General features: G+C 40.9%; 1 protein-coding gene across 1 annotated transcript; it reads right to left on the bottom strand.

The window, feature by feature from the left end:
* Nucleotides 1-1,119: 1,119 nt before the first annotated feature.
* Nucleotides 1,120-12,448, bottom strand: LOC119893275 (myosin heavy chain, fast skeletal muscle-like). The gene is made up of 39 exons (XM_038705305.1): nucleotides 12,242-12,448; nucleotides 12,023-12,166; nucleotides 11,781-11,937; nucleotides 11,662-11,689; nucleotides 11,482-11,581; nucleotides 11,274-11,366; nucleotides 11,122-11,185; nucleotides 10,942-11,040; nucleotides 10,743-10,846; nucleotides 10,483-10,621; nucleotides 10,231-10,349; nucleotides 8,862-9,011; nucleotides 8,592-8,762; nucleotides 8,201-8,501; nucleotides 8,008-8,078; nucleotides 7,816-7,903; nucleotides 7,563-7,680; nucleotides 7,358-7,481; nucleotides 6,998-7,134; nucleotides 6,660-6,915; nucleotides 6,329-6,571; nucleotides 6,069-6,245; nucleotides 5,843-5,988; nucleotides 5,659-5,749; nucleotides 5,169-5,558; nucleotides 4,948-5,074; nucleotides 4,750-4,868; nucleotides 4,470-4,666; nucleotides 4,069-4,252; nucleotides 3,803-3,968; nucleotides 3,593-3,717; nucleotides 2,792-3,100; nucleotides 2,498-2,701; nucleotides 2,283-2,408; nucleotides 2,014-2,184; nucleotides 1,820-1,924; nucleotides 1,630-1,725; nucleotides 1,383-1,514; nucleotides 1,120-1,218 (listed from the first exon to the last, which is right to left on the bottom strand). The coding sequence occupies exons 1-39, from the start codon at nucleotides 12,446-12,448 to the stop codon at nucleotides 1,198-1,200; spliced, it is 5,799 nt and encodes a 1,932-aa protein (XP_038561233.1). The 3' UTR covers nucleotides 1,120-1,197.
* Nucleotides 12,449-14,025: the final 1,577 nt, after the last annotated feature.

Genomic DNA, 14,025 nt, shown 5'->3' with positions numbered 1-14,025 from the left:
CCAGCACAAATTTGCAACCTGTCCTCCTAAACGACAATGTCAATGCTTCCCAAAACAACACGAGTGTTTCCAGAACCAGTCCAGCGACAGGCGAATGGACCTCAACTACATTACGTAAGTCACGTGAAACTGTTGTTTGATTAGGTTTGGGCTAGAAAACTATGTGGTTAGGATTAGGCAATAAAACTACTTGGTTAGGTTAAGGAAAACATCATGGTTTGGGTAAATCACATGACGTTAGTCATGCGGGTTAATGTAGTTTTTTATTGATAAATCTGTTTTAGCAGAGGTAAATACAAATATGAACCATGTATGCTGTCTATATTGCTTACAACTGAGATTAAATAAAAATCTGTTAAATTTTTTTATGTGGTTCCACCAGACTCGCAAACACTGGATGAATAACGAATCAAATAAACAATCCTTCAAAATACCACCTTCCACTTTCTGTAGAAATGTTTGGTTACCAAATAATTAATATATTGTGACAGCTTCAGTTTATTTTACTAGTAAGCATGGTTTAGCCTTTCAAGTTTGTTGCAGCATGATGCCATAATACTGCACAAGCACCACAAGAATCAGTAATATAGAGACACCATCAATAAGAGGGGGAATATGACAAAATTGGAAGCAGGAAGAATCCTTGAAACAGTATCAGTCTTCTTTCTGGTTACTCCTCTTATGTCATAAAAGCAGTGACATACGAGTGTGGAGGTTGATTATTCTCTTAAATGTTGGCACATGCGTTCTGTTAAACATTCCTATCAAACAAATAGAACTTCTTACAACTTTTTCCACTCTTCACTTTCTGTAGCTGGATGCATTTTGAGCAGGGCCAAAAGTGAACATTCAGGTGTAATTCTGGGATGTCAGAGTTTATTTAACTGTAATATTTCAGTGTTGTCTGTGGCCTCCAAAGAAATCTCCTAATCGGAGATGGTTACATCAGGTATATATTTTAAAATAGCCCATACATCAAAAAAGTGTGCAGCATACTGTGTTGTAACCATCCATACCAATAAAGATTGTAGAATTTTGTTTAACTGTGTCACAAATTTCACATTTGCTCTCTCTTGGAGGACACATTGAGATCCAAATAACACAGACAGCAATTTGAGATTTCAACAAAAACAATTTTATTGTGGTATATTTCACATCATATTATATGATTAGAAAAAGCCCGTCATCAGGAGTAGTTTACTCAGCTGCCTCTTTTCCCTGTAAATAAATAAATAAATACATGAGTACATGTGCAGATATATACACTCCACTGCATACATATAAAGGTTTCAGTGATGACTTAAATATTGCTTGACATAAATAAGCACAGTATGGGGATTTTCAATGGATTTTTTATTACGCTGAAATGTGTATATATTTACCTTTCCAGAGTCACGGCTCTTTGCTCTGAGTTTGTTGACCTGGGACTCTGCAATGTCAGCGCGCTCCTCAGCCTCCTCCAGCTCATGCTGGATCTTCCTGCACTTGGACAGATGAACATTTGCCTGCTCCTCCTGGAATACAAGATATAGAAAATATTTAAATGGTCAAAAAGGCCTTCTAGGTCTGCTGTACATGAAACTATCATGACATAGTATCAATTCCTCATTGTAAAAGTTTTGTCCTTACCGCTTCCTCAGCCTGCCTCTTGTAGGCCTTCACCTTGAGCTGCAACTTGTCAACCAGATCCTGCAGCCTGGTAACGTTTTTCTTGTCCTCTTCAGTCTGTGATAGAAAGTAAATTTGCATGTTTAAATGTTAGATGTAATAATAATATGTTAGACTGATTTGTACATGTTAACTTTCAAAGTGACTGTACCTGATAGGTGAGCTCCTTTACTCTCCTCTCATATTTGCGGACACCCTTAACAGCATCCGCTCCACGTCTCTGCTCAGCCTCAACCTCTGTCTCCAGCTCACGCACCTTCAAAAGAACAGACAATTCATCAAATATTAGGATCCAAACTTTTTCTTACATTTGTTCAACTACAAATCTTAACACAGTTGTCTTACCCTAGACTCAAGTTTCTGGAGCTGCTTCTTGCCACCCTTCATGGCCAGGTTCTCAGCCTCATCCAGGCGGTGCTGCAGGTCCTTAACAGCGACCTCCAGGTTCTTCTTCATCCTCTCCAGGTGAGAGCTAGTATCCTGCTCCTTCTTCAGCTCCTCAGCCATCATAGCAGCCTGAAGGAGACGGCATGAAATGTTAATGAGAAATATTTTGAAAAAAACACATTACGTTACATTATGTACAATTAAGAACAAAGGAAAGTTAAACCTACATCAGTGATGGCCTTCTTGGCTTTCTCCTCTGCATTCCTTGCTTCCTGAACAGTGTCATCCACTTCACTCTGGATCTGGACCAGGTCAGACTCAAGCTTCTTCTTGGTGTTCAGAAGGCTTGTGTTCTAAAAAGTAAACAGATTTAGTCACTTAAGTCACCACATGACAGATTTTTCACATGTTATTTAGAAAAAGGAATGATTGTTTTGTTCACCTGAGAGTGCAGAAGTCCAACACGCTCACTGGCGTCCACCAGCTCCTGCTCAGCGATTTTGCGGCTTCTCTCTGTCTGTTCCAGAGCAGCTCTAAGTTCCTCAATTTCAGCCACCATGAGACCGTTCCTGCGGTCCACCATAGCAGCTTGTTCCTTGAGGTCATCCTGGGCTCTGACAGCATCATCAAGGTGCAGTTGAGCATCCTGGTGAAAAAACATCAGGAAAATATTCACATGAGTACAAAATAGGAGCATTGACCTTAGCCTGTGCAACAGCTCTGTGTCTTACAATACCTTCAGCTGTGCCTGCACATTCCTCAGCTGCTTCTGGGACTCAGAAGCCTGGCGATTGGCATGGCTCAACTGAATCTCCATCTCATTCAGGTCTCCCTCCATCTTCTTCTTGATTCTCAGGGCATCGTTCCTGCTCCTGACCTCAGAATCCAGAGTGCTCTGCATGGAGTCAATCACCCTCTGGCTGTTCCTCTTGATCTGCTCCATCTCCTCATCTTTCTCTGCCAGCTTCCTGTCCACCTCACCCTTAATCTGGTTGAGCTCCAGCTGGACACGCAGGATCTTAGACTCTTCATGTTCCAGAGTTCCCTAATGATATCAGAGAAAAAAATGTGAATTTCTGCCCTTAAAACCAACTTTATTTGATACTACATATCAAATAAAGCTGGTAGCCAAATAAATGCCACATCTCAATTACCGGGGTCAACAAATAAAGAACAGTCCAAAATACGTTTTGGGGTAAAAACACAAGGGTGTGTAAACTCCTGATGCCTGTTAAATAATAAGTACCATATGGGAACAGTGCAAGTTACTGAATTTGCCACAGCATGGTCCTGCAAATGTTTGACAATTAAAGTCTTGTTAGGAAATTAAGGGATTATTCGCTCCACAGTTTGAACAAATTTAAATATAAGTGTATTGTAAGTGTTAAGTTTGGATTAAAAGCATAATGTAATAACAGAAATTAAATTTAACAGGACAGAAAGGAGCAGATCAGGAAACAAGGGGACGTCATACTAAAATATGACCAAGGCACTCTGCAGTTGAGATAATTAATAAAAATTTCTTGAAGAAAATTACCTCAGCCTCTTCAAGAGCTGTCTGGATCTCAGCCTTCTCTGTCTCCACCTGCTTCTTGGATTTCTCCAGCTCATGGATGCTCTTACCGGTCTCACCAATCTGTTCAGTCAGATCTGAGATCTCCTCTGCAGAGAGATGCGTGTGTTTAATACTGTTAAGCGTACATACAATACAGCGTAAGAAAGCAAATGTTAGCTGTTCGGAACTCACGTTGCAGGTTCTTGTTTTCACGCTTCATGGTCTCCAGCTGATCCAGAGCTTCCTCATAAGAGTTCTTCATTTTGAACAGCTCAGTGCTGAGAGTACGAGCCTCCTTCTGTGCTCCCTCAAGCTCTGCCTGACCCTCCTCATACTTCTGTTTCCACTCTGCCAACACCTGAATAACACAATTAATAGAGTTTACTTACTAAATAATCAATACACATCATGTTAGTTTTCTTTGATTCGATGTTATGGTCGCACAAAGTAAATGTTACCTTGTCAAAGTTCCTCTGCTTCTTGTCCAGGTTGGCGGCCAGCCCATTGGCTCTCTCCACATCAATCATGAGGTCCTCCACCTCACTCTGGAGCCTCTGTTTGGTTTTCTCCAGAGAAGCACACTTGGAATTCACAGCCTCAATCTGCTCCTCAGCCTCCTGAAGGCGCTGGGCCAGCTTTTTCCTGTTTGAAAGGGGTGCAGTTTGTTTCTCAGTTAAAGAAAGTTACACATTCTTAATTTAATATATATATTTTTCCAGTAATATATGAAATAAAATAATAATAATTAAATGTTTGGATATTTGCTTAAATGCAAGCATTGATAGAAGCAGTACCATTGTCAGTTGAGCTATGCTAAAATGCTGCACTTCTGGACATTTATTGTTTGAAAGTTACTCACTTGCTTTCCTCAAGCTCCTCAGTGCGCTGGATAGCATCAGTTTCATACTTAGTTCTCCACTGAGCCACCTCACTGTTGGCCTTGGACATTCCACGCTGCAGCTCAGCCTTGGCCTCCTGCTCCTCCTCAAACTGCTCCCTCAGCAGATCACAGTCATGGCGGGCTGATTGCAGTCCATGGGCAAGAGCATTCTTGGCCTGGTGGAAGAAATAATATTCAGTGTGCAAAATGTTGAAATAACACACAGGAAGTATTGTTGGTACACTCAACGTTTTCTTACCTTAACCTCCTCTTCAACCTGTCTCTTCAGCTCCTCAATCTGCTGTGTGAAGGCCTGTTTGCCTCTGGTCAGCTGAGAGACAAGAGCTTCTTTCTCTTCAATTTGACGGCTGAACTCACCTTGTGTGAAAGATGTCATGATTACTTTGTGTGACATTTCTTAATAACACTCAACAGATAACTGATAACTTGTAGATACCATTTTCTGTCAGGAGACGTGCTTTCTGTGCACCACTGTCATTGATTTGACGGACATTTTCATCATTCTTTGTCTTCAGTTCACTTAGTTGGTCCTCAAGAGTACGGCACATCTTTTCAAGATTTCCCTAATGAGTAAAAGAGAGATCAGATCAGTGATCATATTTTAACTTATTGACTACACTAAGATGTGTATTAAATAGAATTGAATGTATTGTGTACCTTTGCTTTAGCAACAGCCTCCATGTTGCTGGAGAGGTCATCAATCTCCATCTTGTATTCACTCTTTTCCTTCTCAAGCTTCTGCTTGACACGCTGGAGGTTGTCGATCTGCTCTCCCAGCTCAGCTACGCTGTCAGCCTGCTTCTTGCGAAGAGCGGCAGCCGTGGCTTCATGCTGCAGAGTCGCCTCCTCAAGGTCACGGCGGAGCTTCTGGAACTCAGCTTCACGCTTCTTGTTCATCTCAATCTGAGCAGCAGTGGCACCACCGGCCTCCTCTAGCCTCTCACTGATCTCCTCAAGTTCCCTGGAGAGGTCAGCTCTCTGCTTCTCAACCTTGGCACGAGCAGCACGCTCAGCCTCAATCTCCTCCTCCAGTTCCTCAATACGGGCCTGTTGAATGTAGGTGTGTTGTCTTTCAGTAAACTTTACCTTTTTTTCACACAAAACGGGAAAAGCCTACAGTAATGTTTGATGACACACAATATTTCACCTGAAGCTCCTTGATCTTCTTCTGAAGCTGAGCACTCATTGACTGCTCATCCTCAATCTTGCTAAGGAGCTGACTGATCTCAAAGTCTTTCCTGTGAGAATAATAGATAGCATACATAGTAAGAGTTCCTGCAGCTGATCATCATTTTAAAGGAATGGTTGTACAAATTCAAAAACAACGTTACTTCTTCAGTTTCTCGTCAGACTGCTGCTTGTCATTCTCAAGATCCATGATGGATTCCTGCGCCAGTTTCAGATCACCCTCCAGCTTCCTCTTGGCTCTCTCAAGGTCCATACGCAGCTTCTTCTCTTGCTCCAGAGAACCCTCAAGCTGAACATTAATATGAGTTTTTAATCATCACGTTCAAGGAGAATCTTGCTTTTCCAATCCAAGAGACTTTGTAAACTTACATCATCCACTTGCTGCTCAAGCTTGGTCTTGGCCTTGGTCAGAGTGTTGACTTTGTCTTCCTCAGCCTGCAGGTCATCAAGAGTCTGCTGATGAGCCTCCTGAAGGGCTTTCTTTTCCTTGGTCAGCTTAGCGATGCTCTCATCCTGAGAGGCCATCTCCTCGGTCAGGTTCTTCACCTAAGTTTGCAAGAAAAATATTGTTATTAAATGGTAATGCTTAAATGTTACTTGATCTGCTAGATGTATTAATATTTACACACCTTGTTCTCAGTGGCATGTTTCTCCTTCTCCACTTTGGCCAAGGTAAGCTCCAGGTCATCAATATCCTTCTTGAGCTCTGAACATTCATCCTCCAGCTTTCTCTTCTTGCCAGTGAGCTCAGCATTGATTTCCTCTTCATCTTCCAGTCTCTCAGTTGTCTCTTTGAGTTTGGCCTCCAGCTGAATCTTACTCTTGATGAGTCCTTCACATCTCTCCTCAGCATCTGACAGATTCTCTGATTCCTAGTTTATTTTATGAAAATAGACGTTTGCACATAGCTAACCACTGAAAAACATGAAAAAGCTCAACTCTCTGTTGATGTGTACTTACAGATGCTACTTGCAGCTGCAGATCATTCTTCTCCTGCAGAAGGGACACCATCTTCTCCTCCAGTTCCTTCTTCTTGGCCAGGGCAGTAGCCAAGTCTGATTGCATCTTTCCGTAGTTTTCCTTCATCTGGGCCAGCTCCTTCTCAGTTTCAGCACTCTTCAGCAGAGGCTTGATCTTGTAGTACACCTTCATCCATGGCCAGTGTTTCACATTCATGAATGAGCGGACGTTGTACTGGATGGTATAGATGGCTTCCCTGTGGAAAACAAGTTGTTATTTTGGCAGTGTTGTAAATGATTTTTCATGCCATCATTCAGAATTTGCTGTTTTCAACGTGCCTCCTCTCCATCATCTTCACAAACTCCTTTCTCATAAGGTAACCACGGCAGAGAGCCTGAGTCATGGTGACCAGAGTTGCCAGCTTTTCATCTCTCATCTCCTCAAGGGTACCCAGCAGACCGGCCTTGAAGAACACCTGAACAAACAATAAATTAATTAAAATAAATGTAGGTAGAACTCACATAATGAATACTTCCCACCTTTTGAAACAAAACAAAAACAGTAGCCTATTTTCTCGTACCCCACATGGTTCTATACTGACAATTAATCACTTGTTCTTTGGCCCCTGATATGACTATATCATGGGCCAATATACATTGGTACAAACACTAATGTAGCAATGCAGTGATGGTTCTTACCTTGGTGTGTCCGAATCTGTACTCATCATGATTGACATCAATTGAGCCAAGCAGCTTCTCTGAAGCCTTCTTGTTATCAATGAACTGGCCCTCAGGAATGACACTGGCATTGAGCACCTTGTACCTTTTGTGAGAGAGTGAATGTTCAGTGTGAGCATTTTCTTTTAATAGTCTCAAATAACTGTATTAAAATATTTACTGATACCTCTGCTTGAAGTCACCATAGAGGATTCTGCTGGGGAAACCTTTTCTGCAGATTCTGATACCCTCCAGCACACCGTTACACCTGAGCTGGTGGATGACCAGGAAGTTCTCCATCAGACCTGTAAAAAACACATTTTATAGTGACTTCTTTGAATAAAAAGTCTTTTTGTTGACGCAGCACAATAGTAAGTAACCATACCAACAAAACATAATCACTTTTCAAAGACTCCATTGAGATTATGTTCTGTATGTACCTGGAGTCTTTGACTCATTGGGAATCAGGCAGCGCACAAAGTGAGGATGGGTGCTCCTCAAGTTAGTCATCAGCTTGCCCAAGTTCTCCTGTAGATCCAAAATGGTAACACTTGTCATGAAATGTAACATTTGTGAGTTTGAGTATGAACTGAGATGTAGTGTATACCCAAGTTTGCAATGTTGAACCTTACCCTGAACTGTGAAGACACGGTCTGCATAGAACCACCCTTCTTCTTGCCTCCCTTCTTGGCGCCACCGGTCTCTGTTGATAATTTTAAGATCACATGTTTTGTTAGGGCGAGACATACATAAAACATGCTACAGTAAGATAAAAATATACAGAATCTACAACCTTAAAATCTGTTTATGAAGTTACTATCCTACCTTCAACAACAGGAGGATACAGAGTAGACAACAGTTTAACTGAGGACTTCTGGTACAGCTGCACAACAGAATCATTCAGTGGATCCTTGTTCTTGTCCAGCCAGCCATTGATATTGTAGTCCACGGTACCAGCATAGTGCACCAGGGAGAAGTGGGCCTCAGCCTTGCCTTTGGTGGGCTTTGGCTTCTCAAATGCTTTGTTTTTGCCAAGATGCTGGTCATAAAGCTTATTCTTGAAGGAAGTGTCTGTGGCCTTGGGGAACATGCACTCCTCTTCAAGGATGGAGAAGATGCCCATGGGCTTGGAGGAAATTTGGAGAAGTTTGTCATTAAGTGATACATTAAGTCAAATTAAGAACAATTACAAAGAATCACAAAATTCAGTCATTACCTTTTCAATCAGCTCAATGCAGGCAGCCAAGTCCATGCCGAAGTCAATGAACTCCCAGATAATACCCTCCTTCTTGTACTCCTCTTGCTCCAGGACAAACATGTGGTGGTTGAAGAACTGTTGCAGTTTCTCATTGGTGAAGTTGATGCACAGCTGCTCCATGCTGTTGAACTGTGAGGGGACAAATAATCAGATTAATCTCTTTTAGGCAATAAGAATGATTCTGTCATAAAAAGTATCATCTGCTGAAGTATTGGAAATGAAGCTTACATCAAAGATTTCAAAGCCAGCAATATCCAGGACACCAATGAAGTACTGCCTTGACTGTTTAGTGTCCAACATCTGGTTGATGCGGATGACCATCCACAAGAACATCCTCTCATAGATAGACTTGGCCAGGGCAGGCACTGAGTTCATCACCTGAAAACAAGGATGTGATTTGTCACTCAACAATTTTGGCAATTGCTGGATTACTAGTATTCTGAACTTTTTCAAATGAGGTTAATGTGTTTCCACATTAGATTTAACTTGCACAATGCATTCCGTGTTACAAACCTAAGAGGGCCTAAACTTCACATAGACATGTGGGCCTACTCTGGGCTAGACCGGTAATCTGGCACACCGGTCATTTGCCCAGTGGGCCGACGCATCTTTCGGGCCTTTATTTATTTATTTTTTAATGGACAAACAAAAACGCCACAATAACCAATATGTTTGATTCTGGGTCGCAGCATCTTCAACATGCTGTAGGCTGCTGACATTGTGCAGATACAGGCACTTGAAGGAGGACAGGACAGCCATGGGCACTGCCGAGCATAGAAGGAGGCGATTGTAGGTTAAGTGGTAAGCATGGAGTAGCTTTACAGGGACTTGTATCGAGGGAGCAGGGAGGTAGGGTGTGTGCCATACCATAATGACGATGATGATTACTTCAATTAAGTAATCATCCTCGTCGGGCCTACGCTGCTCTGAGTGACCTAGGTCCATATGTATCATGATACAATTATCAAGATTATTAGGCCAAGGGTCCCCTTGATAAACATGTGACTGTACAATATGGTCTATTATATAACACCTGTAGCATACTGTGCTAAAATGAATAAATGCAAAAACATTTTTAACAAAGTTGTTCAATCTTATTTTAAGTGCTTCATGCATCAATTGAATAAACAGCTATTTGCTCATTCCCACTATATTATTGTTGAAACTGTACAGCGTTCCAACAATTCCAACAATTCTAGACCTAATAATAATTTGAAATGACACTGTGACTTGCAGTGTTTCTTTTTCTTTTACAATTACTTGTACTTCTACTTGAGTATGAGTTGTGTACCCTATGGCCACATCTGATCACCAGAGAGTCAGTAAAAGCCTATAGAGTGTACAGAACCATTTGCGCTGATACACTTATCCACGGCACTTACTACACAATTTTATAGTGGTTTGGGGGAATATTACAGTAGGACTGCAATAGTCTAGTTTAGGACTGCACTGTTGGTGTATTGGTGATGGGTGGCCGATCGATTGTGGTGGGCCACCTAGGCCAAAAATGCCTGGGCTGTTTTTTTGTCCCTATCCAGCCCTGTATGTCCAACATGTAAATTATAACAAAAAAATCGTGCCAGTATATGTTAATTACCTGAGGTACAGTCTGTCCCTTGGTGACAAACTCATTTCCGACCTTCACTCTGGGATAGCACAGAGCCTTCAGCATGTCAGCGGAGTTCAGACCCAGCAAGTAAGCAACCTTGTCAGCATCTGAAAATAGTGATTTATAGTTAATACGTACAGTATGTGATTAACCATCATGATGTAACAGAAACCAGGCGGTGAAGAACTTTACCACTGCTGTTCCCAAACTATTCACTTTGAGCTGACATTAAATACTCACCCTCTGTGCCATCAGGCTCAGCCTGCTCCTCACGCTGCTTCTGCTTGAACTTCATGTTGCCATGGTGAAGCACAGCACCAGTCATCTTGTAGATGCTCATCTTCTCTTCATTAGTGAAGCCCAGGATATCAATAGCGTTCTGTGTTCAGAGGAGGTGTCCACATAAAACACAATGACTTTAGAAAAATACATTTAAAACAATAGCTTTGATGTTGCATTTAATGCACAAAGTATATTTAAATGTTTTGAAGGTCACTCACATCAGTGGCTTCCAGCTCAACTTTGTCATCAATGCTGGCCACAGTGATCTGACCCTGGCTGCACATGGGGAAGTCGTAGGGGTTGGTTGTGAGGAGTGACATATCTGGAGATCAAAAAAAGGGTTAGAAACTCAATAGATTTGTTTTATATGAAGAATGTAAGAAAGTTTATCACTGTGCAACAACTTAGTCTGTTTACCAATCAGCTCGGGTTTGTGGTTGGTCATCATCTGGTAGAAGATGTGGTAGCCTCTTTCATCAGGAAGCTGGAATGTCACTCTAGACTTCTCCAGCAGATCTACAAATATTGTTCATAAGTCACAGCCTGGCCCATTCTCAAATGCAGTCATTTGTGTGTACTATGAGGATTGTTACTTACATGTCTCAATATCAGCACTAGCCAGTTTGCCAGTTGTGCCGAAATGGATTCTGATGAATTTACCCTGTTTGGAACAAAGGCATTTTTAACATCCCTCCACACAGGGAATCTGTAACAACACCTCTCATGTGTAGAAATCCCTCCATACTTACAAAACGAGAAGAGTTGTCATTCCTCACAGTTTTGGCGTTACCATAGGCCTCCAGCAGGGGATTGGCAGCAATAATCTGATCCTCCAGTGACCCCTAGAATCAAAGTTTAGAAGTGACATCAGAAAATAACTTTATGTTTCCCTTGGACAGAAGTTTTCTTTACTTACAGAACATTGAATTGTAATCATCCTACAGTAATCTACTCCACCTTTGATGTGTCCTTCTTCTTGTCTCCACCAACTGAGATTGTTGCAAAGTACTGGATGACACGCTTGGTGTTCACAGTCTTTCCAGCTCCAGATTCTCCACTAGTCATACACACAGACTTATGAGAATTTAATCAAGATATTTGACAATGTTAAACAAAGTCAACAAATGAGAAACTTACGTGATCAAGACAGACTGGTTCTCTCTATCTGTTAATGGGAAAACAAAGGAATTAACTGTGGATTTCTGCGACAGTACCCTCACACTGACATACTCTACATTGGTATGGTAAAGACTTACCAGTAAGCATGAACTGAAAAGCGTTGTCAGAGACTGAGAAGATGTGGGGTGGAGCCTCCATACGCTTCTTGCCTCTATAGGCACTTACAACTTCAGCATCGTACACTGGAAGCCACTTGTAGGGGTTCACAGTGGCACAGAACAACCCAGAGTAGGTCTGAAAGTGATCGCAGAGAATCAACCGTTAACTCTATGTCTAAATTTTCACTAGTTATCTTTTGTCATTAGGCGGAATGTCTTACGTAGATCATCCATGCTGCATAACGCTCTTTGAGGTTATAAAGCACAGAGGCTTCATTGAGATGGGTCATCATGGCCATGTCCTCAATTTTGTCGAACTTGGGAGGGTTCATTGGAGAGACGTCATCTTCTTTAACTGTCCTCTCCTGGAACAGGATGTTTGTCACAATCAGAACTGATCATACTTAATTACCAGTTGACTCTGACTTCATGATACTAACCTCCTGAGTGTCCAGGACTTTGACGGTGACTTTGTTACCATCTTTCTTGATGATTGTTCCCTTCAAGTACAGCTCCTTGACATCGGCCACGTAGCAGGCAGACTTGGCATCAAAAGGTTTGCTCTGAGCCTCAATTCTCTCCTTCTCTGGCTTACGTAGGTAAATGGCAGCTTTGCCATAAACGGCCATCTCTGCATCGGTACTCATGGTGGCAGTTTATTTCTGTGAGGTCATTATAAATAAGTTTAATCTTATTTATCTTTTTAAAACTAATATCTTTAAGCCACGTGACTGAGCAGCCCAGAATAACTGAGGTCAACTAAATAATTAACATCCCCATCAAATTCCAGAAGTGACTTCAACTTAGGTCCTTCAGTATTTATTTCTAGAATGAGTTGATAGTGTAAAGATTAACACTAATCCCAGTTATGACAGAAATGGATGAACAAAAACTTTACAGCTATATTAAATGTTTCACATATGACATATACAAGTTAAAGATAGATAAAAATATTCATACCTGGCCCTTTCTTTGTCAACAGTCTGTTAAATTCCACAGTCCTGTTGAAACCATATCACATATTTTTAGTTATTGGTGGAGTTTTTTCAACAGATATTTAAGTAATTAATTAAACAAATTTCTCATATAATCAATACATTTAAATGATCTAAAGCAAACAGAATATAAGCTTACCACAAGCAGGGGCCTCCTAAGGTCTTCTACCACACACCACTCTGTCTTCTTTGACTCCTTTTATTGAGGCTGACTTGCTTACATAGCAAAAGTTAAATATGGGACACAAGCCAAATGTGGTGTGGAGCACTTGTTGAAACAGGTGTTGCTAGTACATACATTTTATGGTTTGGATTTTAGTCTGTAAGGCCAGTCCCCTTTTCCCCTTTCCAAACATTTTGTGATAAAATGTTTGACTTAATTTTTTTTTTTTTTTTTATGTGACTTATGTGAAGCTGCTCCTACATTTGGATTTATGTGCTCATGAGAGGTGATAGCCTGAACTGAATGGGAGATTATAACCTTAGATACGTACTTAATTGATTATTTAGGCTTGTTTTTATTGTTTTTGGAATACTGGACATACAGAGCTATATAGTTGCACTGTAAATAGTAAAGTAAAGAGTAGTAATTGGTGAGAAAAAAAATACTATAACACTATAAGACATACTAATCATAAGTAATCCACACATGTAGGAGTGTGTGATGCTACATTGAGAACTTAACATTTTGATATATTTAGATTTCTTATTCTCTGAGTCAGGGTTGCAATTGGAATCCATTGCAGCTGCCATGAATCCAAGTTGACTACAGCTGTCATTGTCTTAAGCGAATGAATGAGATGTACATGTTTTAACAGCAACATTCAAGCCTACAGGTGGTGGGTATAGTGTGTGGGAGTGCAGTGACACTGATGTCAGGATACCCTAGAAATATTGGGATATTGGGAGCATGCTCACTCGTTTCCCTCAGCACCACAGCTTCACATGTTTGTGATGTTAGATCGGGATTTTGAAGAATTGTTATTGTTTGACTCTAAACTGTGTTTTGCTTTAAAACAACCTGTATTATAGTATGTAAGAAAGTAAGTAAGTATACTGTATTTACCAAAACAGTATACTTACTTGATGAAGAATGCAGATTTTTGTATGCTAAGTTTGTTTTTTTGTGTTTCATATTGCTCTGATATAAATTCAAATTTGTTTCTCAGGGAAACAATGTGGTGATAATTACATAGTCATCTGCTGTAAGACTATGAAAGAAATCAAGC

The sequence above is a fragment of the Micropterus salmoides genome, unplaced genomic scaffold (assembly GCF_014851395.1).
Source record: "Micropterus salmoides isolate LMB-PRFRI ecotype aquatic unplaced genomic scaffold, ASM1485139v1 Ms_hic_scaffold_8, whole genome shotgun sequence".
NCBI lineage: Eukaryota > Metazoa > Chordata > Actinopteri > Centrarchiformes > Centrarchidae > Micropterus > Micropterus salmoides.
This window is presented reverse-complemented; position numbering and strand designations above follow the sequence as displayed.